Genomic DNA, 13,022 nt, shown 5'->3' with positions numbered 1-13,022 from the left:
AAAAAAGTAAATAAACATATTATATTAAATTATTATTTATTTTTTTTTTTTTTTTTTTTGATATTTGTCTAAAATGTTTTTTGAAATATCATTTTTAAATTTAGTTAGTTAAATACCCTTATTATTTATTATTTTACATTATATTATTTTTTTTATTATTATTTATATTAGTCAATTATATTGCAGATAAAAAACTAAGATAAATTATATTATTGATATTTTTTTAGTTTTATTTTATCATTATTTTTATATTATTTGTATTTGCTGTTTTTAATTAATAATATTATCACTTATGCAATTTTTTATGTAATACTAAATATATCTTTAAGAATTTTGAACTTTAAAAAAATAAAAAAAAATAGGGATAAAATATAAAAAACTTTGATAGAATTAAAAAAAAATTAATTATAAGCAAAATTAATATATGTAACTATACATAAATTTTAAGTGAGAATAATAAGCATAGAGTAAAATATTTAATTACTTTTTCCTTTTCTTTTTTCATTAAAAAAAAAGATAATAAGTAAATATGAATCGTTAATAAATATCTTTAAGTAAATTCAATTTATATGTTTTTTCTCTTTCTTGGTTGTACTGTAGATTTAATATACATGCTTTATAATTATTTTATTTTCATCTAATAAATGTTTATAAATTAACTAGAATACTTTGGGAAAAAGAAAAATATTTAAAATGAAGGAAAAAATATATATATATATATATTCAAAAAATATCATTATTCTAATGGAATTTTATTTATATAATCTTAGAATTTGAGAGATATAAAAAAAAAAATTTCATTCTTTTCAATTAAAGTTGTTTATAATGAAGTTAATTAAAAGGATAATTATAAACAATTTAGTATAATATTTTGTGAAGAACAATATATAAAAATATAAGTTTGAAATAAAATTTAAATGAACTGAAACTGTAACATGAATATATTGCTAGTTATGATATACATATAAATAATATTATGAGCAAATATTTCTCACTTATTTTTCTAATAGAAAATAGAAAAATAATTTTAAAATGCATTAAAAAGAAAAAAAATATAAGGTAAATAATTTAATTAAAATAAAAAAGAAAAAAGAAAAAAGAAAAAAGAACAATGGAAATAGTATGAAACCCAATAATATATTTTACATTGGTTATGGTTAATTATACAAGCATTTAACAAAAAAAAATTTTAAATAAGAAAAATATATTCATTTGTTGGTTCTATGTTATATAAGGAAATACATTTTCTTAGTTGTATAAATAAAAATTCAAAATATAGCTAAATGAACGATTATTTATCATTTTTTATTTTGGAGATAATTTTGAATTTATTAGGTTTTAATTAAATGTAGTTGAAGTGGTTAAAAAATTTTGTTCATAAAATTTTAACCTTATTTGTACTATAGCAAAATTGTATATGAACAAAAAGATATAATTCAGGTTAATAATAAAAGAACATAAAATACTATATTTTTTAATGAGGAATCATTAAATAATAAAAATAGATAAATTGTAGGGTTTGTGAAATTAAAACACATATTATTATGAAATAATTGTGTTGTTTCTTAATATAAAAATAATATAAATTGCATTATAAAAGTAAATTTTAATTAAATAAAAAAAAAATTATGATTTACTTTAGTTAATCATAAAAAAATTATCTATATGAATTTATATGTACGCACACAAGTATTAATAAGTATTTTTTTTTTTTATTATTCTATAACCTGAAACATAGATTTAAACATAAAAAAAAAATAAAATGAATAAATAAATAAAATAAAATATTTTACAAATAAAAAAGAAACTTTATATTATTAATTATGCATTAATAATTGAAACAATGAAATATTTAAGATTAATTTCCTATTTTTCTGTTTATTTCCAAGTAGAACAAGTGTTGTTGCTTTTTAATATTTCCTGAACGTTCAGGAAATTTTGTATTTTTGGATATATAAAAAAAATGTAATTTTTTTTTTTTCCATTTTTTCAAATATATTATTTTTAATAAATAATAATTTATATTTATTTTTATTTACTTATAAATTAGTATATTTTTTTATTTGTTCTAAGTTTTTGGAGCATTGGCAAGATATATTACTATATTTAGTGTTAAAAAATTGTGTAACCATGAATTATGAGTAAAATCATCTTAAAAATTAAAAAGAAAAAAGAAAAAATTAATAAAAAAATGAATAAAATAATTGAACTCATGAATATATTAAAATTATATTAAATTGTTTTTTGTTTCCTATATATATATATATATATATATATATAATGTTCTTTTTTTTCAGTGAAAGTTCTCCATTTTTAATAGAAAACTTAAAAAGTACTATAATATTTTTTAAAACATTTTGTCAAATAACTAATTTACATATTTTTTTTTTTTTAATATAGGTATAATAGAAACTAAAAACAAAAAGGTATACATTCTTAAAAGTAAAATTAAACTTAAAAAATTTGGTACATTTATATATATTAATCTTAGGTACTTAACAAAAAGAAGCAATATGTTGAAAATCTTTTTGATCTCTATTTTTATTCTTCAATATCTCCAGAATATTCAAAAACAAGAAAAAGGAATGTTTCTTCAAGGGATTATAATAATGAAAAAATAAATATGAACGATCATTTTAGAAATCGATTAGAAGGTATTATGCAAGGAAAAAAAAAGGAAAAATTAAATGAAAACAATAAAACATATGAGTTATTAAAAGCACGTACAAATAATAGTTCTTATGATAATGAACCCAAAACTAATTTTAATAAAATATCTTCTGAAGGTAATATAAAAATATGTAAAAGTTTTAATAAGAACAATTCAATTCAAGAAAAATATAGAAAAAATGAGGTTATTTATTCGGATAATATTTTATGTAAAGTAGACATTAAGTATAACAAAATTAAAGGGAAAACACATTTCAATCAAAATTATAAGAAAAGTATTTTCGAAGATCTAAATGAATATTCCAAAAAACTCAAAATTAAGTCTTTTAATAAAAAAACAAATTCTAAAATTTTTGAGAAATACAATGATAAAGTAAGATAAATATAAAATTTAATTATATATATACAACATTAATAAAAAGATCAAATAGAATAGTCATTTTTTTATTTTTATTTTTTTTTTTCGTATAAAGTAATTTTAAAAAAAAAAAAGCATTTATTTTTGATGGCTACTTTTATGTTAAATTATAGATTTTACTTTTAGTTATTTATATATTAAATTAAATATATATTTTTTTAAAATAATTTATACTTCTATTGATTCTATCTGTTGTTGAAAGACTATATTAAAATTATTATATGTTATGAGTATATAAATATTTTTTATAAAATACTAAAATTTTCCCCAATGATGCTTTAAATAATAATTTAAATAATAAAAATATGAGTATATATTTATATATAAAGATAAATAAATGCAAAAAATATTTTAAATATATTTATTTTTAATAGGATTTCAAACTAGAGGAAAATGATAATAATACAAAAAATACCTCTAGGAAACGAATCCTAAGTAATTATTTAAAAAAAAAAAAAATCATATATATTTTAAATACTTATATCTTACTTTATCTAAAATTTTTTATGCAGATTCTACGGGAAAAATACTCAATATTTATCATTCTGATAATTCTCCATTGAAAGAGGAAAATGTGTATGTAATAAAAAAAGATTACATTTTGAATGAAAATAATATGAAACAAACATCTAGAATTTATTTAAAAGAAAGAAAAGGCAGTTTAAGTTATTCAAATAATATAAAAATTAAGTCAGACAATCTTAATAATAAAAATAAAGATAATAAATATATTTTGTCACATTTTAAATTTTCTCCAAATAAAAAAAAAGAGAGTTTAATTTATTTGTATAAAAAATTAAGAAATGATATAAATTATGAGAATGATATCTATAAAAATAAGAAAGAGAATTTTGTTACAAATAAAACGAAAGAAATTAAAAATAAAAAATTCTTATATTTAAAAAAAGAACCTGATGTTGATCAAAATAGGCATTTAATGACTCTCAAATCAAATTGTGATAATATGAAAGTAAATGAAAAAAAGAAGGAAAAAGTTGACAATATGAAAGATTTAAAATATAGTGTGAGCACGAGCAAAGAAAATACAGTAAGCAATAGACAAAAAAGCAACAACAAATTAATTAGAAATAAGTATGAACAAATTATATATTTTTCAGATTATAATAAAGATACTTTAAAATGTAAAATCAGGGAAGATTTAAAAAAATATATTTCCAAATTCAGCAGTAAGGGACAATTTAATAAATCCATACCAAATGTTATTGGTGTACGAACTTTTTCAGGTATTAATAAAAAGTTATGTAAAACGAATGAGAAAAAAAAAGAATATGTTAATGGAAAGGAATGTGAGAAAATAGAAATTAAAAAATTAGATTTAAAAAAAAAAAATGAAAGTATTTTAAGGTATAATACTAATGAAAGTTTAAAATATACCCTTTTTAGTGAGAATGAAAAAGTTGGTATAGACACTGATATTACAAATAAAATTAGTGATAAGATGAATAAAAATAAGGAAAAAGTAAATGAATTCCTTGAGAAAAGTTTAAGAAATGGTATATATGAGCGAAAGAAACAAGAACATGATGAATTATTAAAAAATAATAACATATATGAAAATATACATGAAATAAAGACATTTTATAAAAGTTCAGATAAAATTCTTCAAATAAAATGTTTTAATAAACTATCATCACATAATAAAATAAATTGTGAAACAAAAAAATCAGATATTAATATGTTAAAAGTAAAATCAGAAATTAGTAACTCAGAAAAAGGTAGATCTCATTCATACATAGAAAATTTAGGGAAAGAGCAATTAAAGAACATATCAAAATTAGAAATAGAAAAAAATAAAAAAGAATCAAAGCCATGTGAATTAAAAAAAGAGAATTTAGAAAAGAACTTTAAATTAGAAAAAAATAAATCAAAAATGATAAAATCAAATTTGCTAGAGAAAAGCATATCTTTAGAAAATTTTGAAAAAAAAAAATCGAAGACAGATATGTCAAAAAAGTTAAAAATAGAAAAATTAGAAACAGACATATCAGAAAATAATATACCAAAAAATAAATTTGAAAAAAATAAAATGGAGATAGAAAAATTAGAAGTTGATAGATCAAAGGTATATGAATCAGACAAAATGCTCGAAAAAAATTTATTCAAAATGGAAAAATTGGTACTGCTTAAATTACAAAAAAATAAATCAAAATGTAAGTCTAAAAAAAAAAAGACAAAAAAATCAAAAAAAGATGAATCAGAAAAGAATAAATCAGATAAAAATTTCGGAAGAAATAAGTCAAATATAGAAAAGATGAAAAGTAATTCAGAAAGAAAATGTTTTGAAAAAAACAAAAAAATAATAGAACTAGAAAGGAGAATATCGAAACTATGGAATTCAGAGATAAGAAAATATGAAATGGAAGCATCTGAAACAGATGAATCAAGGGAACATAAATCAGAATATAATATATTAGAAGAGAAATTAAAAAAGAAGAAATTGATAATAGAAAAATTAGAAAAATTAAAAAAAAGTTTATCAGAATTAGAAAAATTAAAAATAAGATTATTTGAAGAAGAAACTTCGAGAACAGAAAAATCAAAAGAAAAAAAATTAGCAAAAAATAAATCTATAATAGATAAATTAGAAATGAAAAGATATAAAAGAGAAACGTCTGAAATAAATGGATCGGGGAAAGATGAATCAGGAGATGATAAATCAAAAGAAAAATTAGAAATTAAAAGATATGAAACAGAAACATATGAAGTAGAAAAATCAGAAGCAAGTAAATCAGGAAATAATCAGCCAGAAAGAGAATTAGAAAGAGGGAAATCAATGATAGAAAAGTTAGAGAATAATATATTAATATTAGAAAAATCAAAAAGAAATAAATTGTTAAAAAAATCAAATGGAAAAAAATTAGAAAAAAATAGACTGAAAATTAATGAATATTTAGCAGAAACATCTGAAAAAGAAAAAGTAAGGAAAAATAAATCAGATGAAGAAAAAGTGGAAAATAATAAATTAAAGCTAGAAAAATTTAAAAAAAATAAACTAAAATTGGAAACATTAAAAAAGAGTAAAATAAAATTAGGAAAGGTAGAAGAGGGGGAATCAGAATTCGGAAAATTAAAAATGGAAAAGTACCAAATAGAAGCATCCAAAATGAATAAACTAAGCGAAAGGAAATTTAAAAAAAAATTAGAAAATATCAAATTAAAATTAGAAAAATTAAAAATACATGGACATGAAACGGAAATGATCAAAAAACAAAATTCAAAAAGAAATAATTCAGAAAAAAGCAAATCAAAAGAAAAATTAGAAATAAAGAAATATATTTCAGAAACATTTGAAAGTGAAAAATCTATAACGAAAACATCTACAACAAAAGAGTTAGAAATATATGAATTAAATAAGAATGAATTAAAAATAGAAAAGAAAAAATTAAAATTAAAAAAATTAAAAAACTGCAAAATAAGATTAGAAAGCTCAAAAATAAAGAAACATATGGGAGAATTATTTGAAATAAATGAATCAGAGAAAAAAATATTAACAGATGAAAAAACTAAAAAAAACAAATCATTAATGGATAAATTAGAGAAGAACAGATCAAAAATAAAAAAATTGGAATATAACAGAATAAAAGAAAAAAACTTAGAAAAAACCAAACCGAAGTTCTCAAAGTTAAAAGTGAAGAAATATATTATAGATGTATATGAAACGGATAAATCGGAGAATATACTTTCAGAAAAAAAAACTGAAGAAAAAAAACTGATAATAAATAAAATAAAACCAAAAAAATTAGAAATGAAAAAATTTGGATCATATGTGTATGAAACAGATATAACAGAAGAAACAGTAAAGACTAAGAAAAAAAAAATAGAGAAACGAAAGACAAAAAAATTAGAAAAACTTAGATTTGAAACAGAAAAATCAGATATATATAAATCAAAAAAAAAAAAACCAGAAGTAGATAAACCAAAAATAAAAAAATCAGAGTTATGCAAATCTATAATTACATCAGAAGAAAATCTAGAAAGAGATATATCAGAAAAAAAATTGTCTATACAATATAAATCAATGAAGAATGAATTACAATTAGAAAAATTAAGTAATGATAAAGTAAAAGAAGAGAAGTCAGAGGATAGCTTATTAGAAGAAAAAATGTATATAGAAAAATATGAAAGAGAAATGTCCGATGAGGAAAATTCATATACGAATAAATTGAGATTTGAAAAATTCAAAATAAAAAAAAATAGAAAAAATAAATTAAAGAAAAAAAAGTCGCAGAATAATATATCGAAAAAAAATAAAGTATACATGAATAAAATTTCTGAAACACAGAAACTTGAAGAAAAATTAAAAAGGAAAAATATTAAAAAAGAAAGAAAGAAATCAGAGGGTAATTCAATAGAAGAAATAAAAGAAAATGAAAATTCAACGAAAAAAAATATAAAAGATGAACAAATTTATATTTTAGAAGATAATTTTAATAATATTAGTACGTATGAACACAATAGTTCCAATTTAAATCATATTGAAAAACTTTCAGAAAAAAGTAGTAGAGGAAATAAGAATAGTAATAACTTAAAAACAATTCATCATGATGAAAAGAATATAAATGATATTATAAAATTTAATAAGTTTCATATTGAAGATTGCAATGATAACAAAAAGGAAATAAAAGAAAGAATTATAAAAATTTTTAAATCTTCTATGGAAGATTTTTATTTTAATAATAATAAATATTCTCCAGAAACGATAACCTTGAATAACTTGTATAAGGAAAAGGAAAACAATTTTCATAAAAACCAAATAAATAACGAAAATAATGATAATTTTTATGGCATGTATGCATTTAAAAAAAATGTTTATAAATATCTAAATAAATATATGAAAAATGACGTCTTTGAAGAGGATATGAGTAATGAAGATATAGGTATCAAAAAAATTTTTAGAAAGAACAACGATAATAAGAAAAAAACATCTAAAAGTAGTAAAAATAGAAGTTCGATTTCTTTTAGCAATGGTAATTATAAAAATATAAAAAAAAATAACATCGAAATGGATCAATTAGACGAGGGAGATACTAATGAAAAAATATGTATAGATGTAAGTAGATATAGGAATGAATATGATTATAAAGATGAAGATAACTATAAAAATGAGAATCTCAAATCATCTATATTATCTAAGATTAACAATGGAAACAATGAAAATTACTCAGGTTATTATAATGGAATTAATGATTATGATTCAAATAAAGAGTATTACTACAATAAGAATGAAGAAATCTACGAAAAAAAATATAAAGAAGACAATTTCACTGATATAAAACATTTCAAAAAACAGGATATATCTTACAGTGATAAAATTTATTTAGATAAATGTGAGAATTTAACAAAAAGTGATGAAAAAATACATTTGGATGCGTTATATAAATCTAAAACTAATGAATTTAAATTCCCTAAAAATTTATCTTTATTTATAAAGAAAAAAATTGATATAGAATTAAAAAAAAATATATATAAAAAAATTTATAAAATAATAGATGAGAAAAACTATGATAATAAAGAAGAAATAAAAAAAGTTTTAAATTTGTTTTCTAAATATAGTAAGTTAAATAAATCCATTAACAATTTTGTAACTATAGATGACACAAAAAAAGTTAAAAAAACAATACAAAAAAGAGAAAAAAAAAGAAATAAAAAAAAAGAAAAGAAAAAAAATGGACAAAAAGAAGATTCAAATATTGATATTAATAATGTAAAAAAAAGAAAGTTGAAAATAATTAATATTGATAACGCCACCAATAATTTACCTCTAACTATGCTAATAATAAGAAATTTTGAAGAGAAAAAAAATTTTGATAAAAATATTAATATAAGATATAAGGTGGAATTAGCTGGTATAAAAAAAGTATTTAAAATAAAAAAAGTAATTGAAAAAGAAAAAGAACTTTTTTCAAGAGTAGAAGGTATATATAATTTTTCTAATTTAAATAGAAATGAAAGTAATGAAAATTACAATAACCTTATAAATAAATATATTCCTTTTCCTAACATTAAGAGTTGTTCACCTGAATTTCAACATAAATTTACAATTTTTAAATCTATGAGAAGAAAAAAAACTAATTTTTTTAATATGAATAAAATTTTAAAAACTAATGGAAAAAAAAAATATAGCGTCAAATTTGAAAATAAGGAAGAAACTACAAAGATAGGTAATGATAGCTATCATTATGGAAAAAAATCGAAGTTAACTAAGTATACATATGCATCATTTAAGGAAAAAGAAAGCAAAAATTTTTTAATAAAAAGAGTGGTAAAAAAGAAAGAAAATGAAGCTTTAAATAAAAATGAAATATTGAAATCTGGTAATAAGAAAAGTTTATTCTTAAAAAGCTTTTCAAGTCATAATGAAAATAAAATTACAAAATATAGTATATTATCTTCAAAAAAAAAGTATGCATTTAAAACTTTTATTTTGAATAATATTGATACTTCTTTTAACAGAAACAAATATATAATAAATTTCAATAAATATACTGCAAGAATAAAAGAATGTATTGCAACAGATAAAAAGAAGGATCCTGGCAAAATGAATCAACTAGATAGTAAAAGTTTAAGTTATGTAAATGATTTTTTGAAAGTAAAGGATGATACAAAAAATGAAAATTTTATTTTAAAAAGTTATAAATCAGACAAAGAAAAAATTAATATATATGAAAGTAAAGATTTGAATCTTTATAAAACTAATATACAAAAATATAATAATTTAAAAATAGTATTAAAAGACTTTAAAAAGATGAGCATTAAACAAAAAAAGGAAAATGATAATATAATCCACAATAAAAGCAATATTCAAGGTCTATTTTTGAATGAAAATGTAAATAAAAATGAACATGATAATTTTAATAATAAAAATTATAATGAAGATATAAAAATTAAGGAAAATAAAATAATTTATCATGATAAAAGTATATTTGAGCATAATAATAATTGTATGAACAATTATGAGCATAATAACGGTTATAAAAGTTATGAAAAAGAGAGTATCTGTAAGTATGATAAAAACGAAAATACATATAAAATTATTGATAAAAAGCTTAATTATGTAAAAAATGGAGATGAAAGTAATTATAAAAATTTTGATAAAAAAGGTAGTTATAAAAAGTATAAGGATGGAAATTCTCATATAAAAAGCGATAAAAATAGTGGATATGACAAATATGAAGATATTTATAAAAATATTAATGAAAATAGTAGTTACGACAAATATGAAAATATTTATATGAGTATTGCTAGTAAAAGTAATAATGAAAATGAAAACACTAATAGCATTATATATAATAAAAATAGTCATAAAATTGATGGGCACAATTTTGATAATGCTGCTAGTACTGAAAAAGAGGTTGATAGATATATTTCTAGAAAACATATTATAGACAATGAAAAAGACAAATATAATAATAAAATAAAGACGCATGTAAAGGTACTTTATGAAAAGGAAAATAAAAAAAAAGTTGGTGATGAACTTTTGAATGAAAAAAGAAAAATAGATAAAAATATAAATTTACAATTTAGTGATAATAAAGTAAGTGTAAAAAAAAAAAATGGTTGTGAAAATGATTATGTATATGAAAAATTTTTATCTTCTGAGACAAAAGGATATTTAGGAAGTTCAAAAGAGTCAATAAAAAATATTAAAACAGAGAACAAGTATAATATTAATGATATCGAAAAATATTCAGATAAGTTATATAAAAAAAATGCAGTTTCCAAAGTGAAAAAATTTAGAAATATAGTGAAGAAAGAAAAAAGAAAAGACAAAGATTTTGTTAAAAATAGAAACAAAATCATAAAATTAAATTTTGATTCTAAAATAAAAAGTAACGATTTGATGAAGGAAGAGAAAAAAAAAAGAGATATGAATGAACATAGTTTAAAATTAAATGTACGAAGATACAAAGAAAATGCAGCAAGCAACTTTTCAAAAATAATTAAAGAGAATGATCTCACAAAATTAAATAAAACAAATAATTTTTCAAAAATAGTTAACAAGAATAATTCTCCAAATATTATTAAAAAAAGTAACTTTTTAAAATTAAATAAGACAAATATTCCTATGCAAATTTTAAATAAAAACGAAAAAATTAAAACTGTAGAAAATATTGCGAGAAATGTATCAATTTACGTTAAGAAAGGTGACACTTTAAAAAAAAATACATCAAAAAAAGTAAAAAAAGTAGTTAAACTTATACCAAGCAAGAAAGTATCACATAATTTAAATTATTCAGTTTCATTTGAAACAGAAATAAAAATAGATGAAAATTTCCTAAAAAATAATAAAAAGGAAGGAAAAAATTCAAATTATATTGATTTAAATAGAATCAAGTTTTCTAAAAGTTCTCTTGAATTTTTTATTGAAAAAAATTTACTTGAAAAATCTTATTCTGAAATAAAATTTGACAATACAAAAAAAGAAGACTTTCAAAAAATTTCAAACACGGATAATCCATTTTTAATAGAAAAAAAAAAAAAAGGAAAAAAAAAAAAATTATTTAAAAAAATTATAAATTCCAGAAAAACGTCAAAAAAAGACCAATCTTCTAATTTAAATTATGATGAGAGTAAAAAGCAACAATATTTCTCATCAAATGTATTTGTTGAAAAAAAAAGCAGTGCTACACATCAACAAAAAAAAAGAAACAATTTAAAATGTTCTGTTATTAATGATAAAAAAAGATTAAGCATTTTTGATTTAAGTGATAACATAAGTCATTTAGGTGCTTCTTTTATACATGAAAAGAAAAAAATTAATAAAAGTTCATATGATAAAAAATTTAATAGCTTTACTGAAAGTTTAAGAAAAATTTTTCGTGTTAAACGTAAAGTTAAATTGAGCAAAAATATAACAATTAATTTTTCAAATTATTTAGAAAATTTGGAAATCATGGAAAGTAAAAAAGAAGAAAGTGAAATATCTAGTAAAAAGCAGGAACAAATATTACTTAAAGAAAAAAGTAATAAATCAGAAAATGTCTTAGTAGTTAAAATTAATATAATAACAATATTTCTACCTGACTTATATATCAAAAAAGTGAATATGAAAAGTAATTATTATTTGACAGTAACTATTTATTTTTCTAATGATATCAAAACAATTAAAAATAACTGTGTTGTTGAAACTTTTCAAACCTATTTTACATCATACACTAATGGTATTGCCTTAAGTTCTGATGCTTTTAAAAAAGTAAATACAAGTGCATATATTTCTAAATAATAAATATTTGCACACTACATAAAAAAAAAAATATTAATTTGCTTATATAATTATTTAATTTTCTTATTTATATTTGAGTCATCTAACAATATTAATTAAAAAAAATATTTCTAAAACTTATAAAATTCTTTTTCATTTTATTTAGATAATTTGTGGAAGTGAATCAAAAAATATATTTAAAATAGTTATATCTTGTTGTAGAGAAAAGGCTATTTTAAAAAAAGAATTAATAAAAATTTATAGCAGAACTTTTAAAACAGTAATATATAATTTTATTAATCTATATTAATAAAAAGAAATAAAAATATATACAAACCATGCTTGCTTTACATTTTTTTTTTTTTTTAATATATATATATATATATATCTTTTTTATACTTATATTTTATAAATTAAACTTTTTATAGCCCTTAGATTTAAGAACTTATAATTTAAGTAGAGAAAAAAAATACTCTTACGAAACAAGTAGTGCAAATGATGAACTTTATGAAAAGGATGGTAATCTTTATAACTTAAAATACTAAAAATAAAAAATTAAAAGAAAAAATATAAAAACTAAAAAATAAATGAAATAAAAAAAAAAAATAATAGAAATATGTCTTAAATTAACAAGAAAATATTTTGTAATATTCATATTATTTTTTAATAGGTACTATTATATTAGGGACGCTGTAATTGTGTAAACTTATA

General features: G+C 18.6%; 1 protein-coding gene across 1 annotated transcript; it reads left to right on the top strand.

The window, feature by feature from the left end:
• Positions 1-2,137: 2,137 nt before the first annotated feature.
• On the top strand, positions 2,138-13,007 carry PRELSG_0304100 (conserved Plasmodium protein, unknown function; the record flags this gene model as incomplete). Its single annotated transcript, XM_028680029.1, has 8 exons — positions 2,138-2,141; positions 2,401-2,426; positions 2,492-3,043; positions 3,463-3,523; positions 3,601-12,302; positions 12,478-12,591; positions 12,740-12,830; positions 12,982-13,007. The coding sequence occupies 8 exons, from the start codon at positions 2,138-2,140 to the stop codon at positions 13,005-13,007; spliced, it is 9,576 nt and encodes a 3,191-aa protein (XP_028531566.1).
• Between the last annotated feature and the right edge of the window lie 15 nt (positions 13,008-13,022).

The sequence above is a fragment of the Plasmodium relictum genome (assembly GCF_900005765.1).
Source record: "Plasmodium relictum strain SGS1 genome assembly, chromosome: 3".
NCBI lineage: Eukaryota > Apicomplexa > Aconoidasida > Haemosporida > Plasmodiidae > Plasmodium > Plasmodium relictum.
This window is presented reverse-complemented; position numbering and strand designations above follow the sequence as displayed.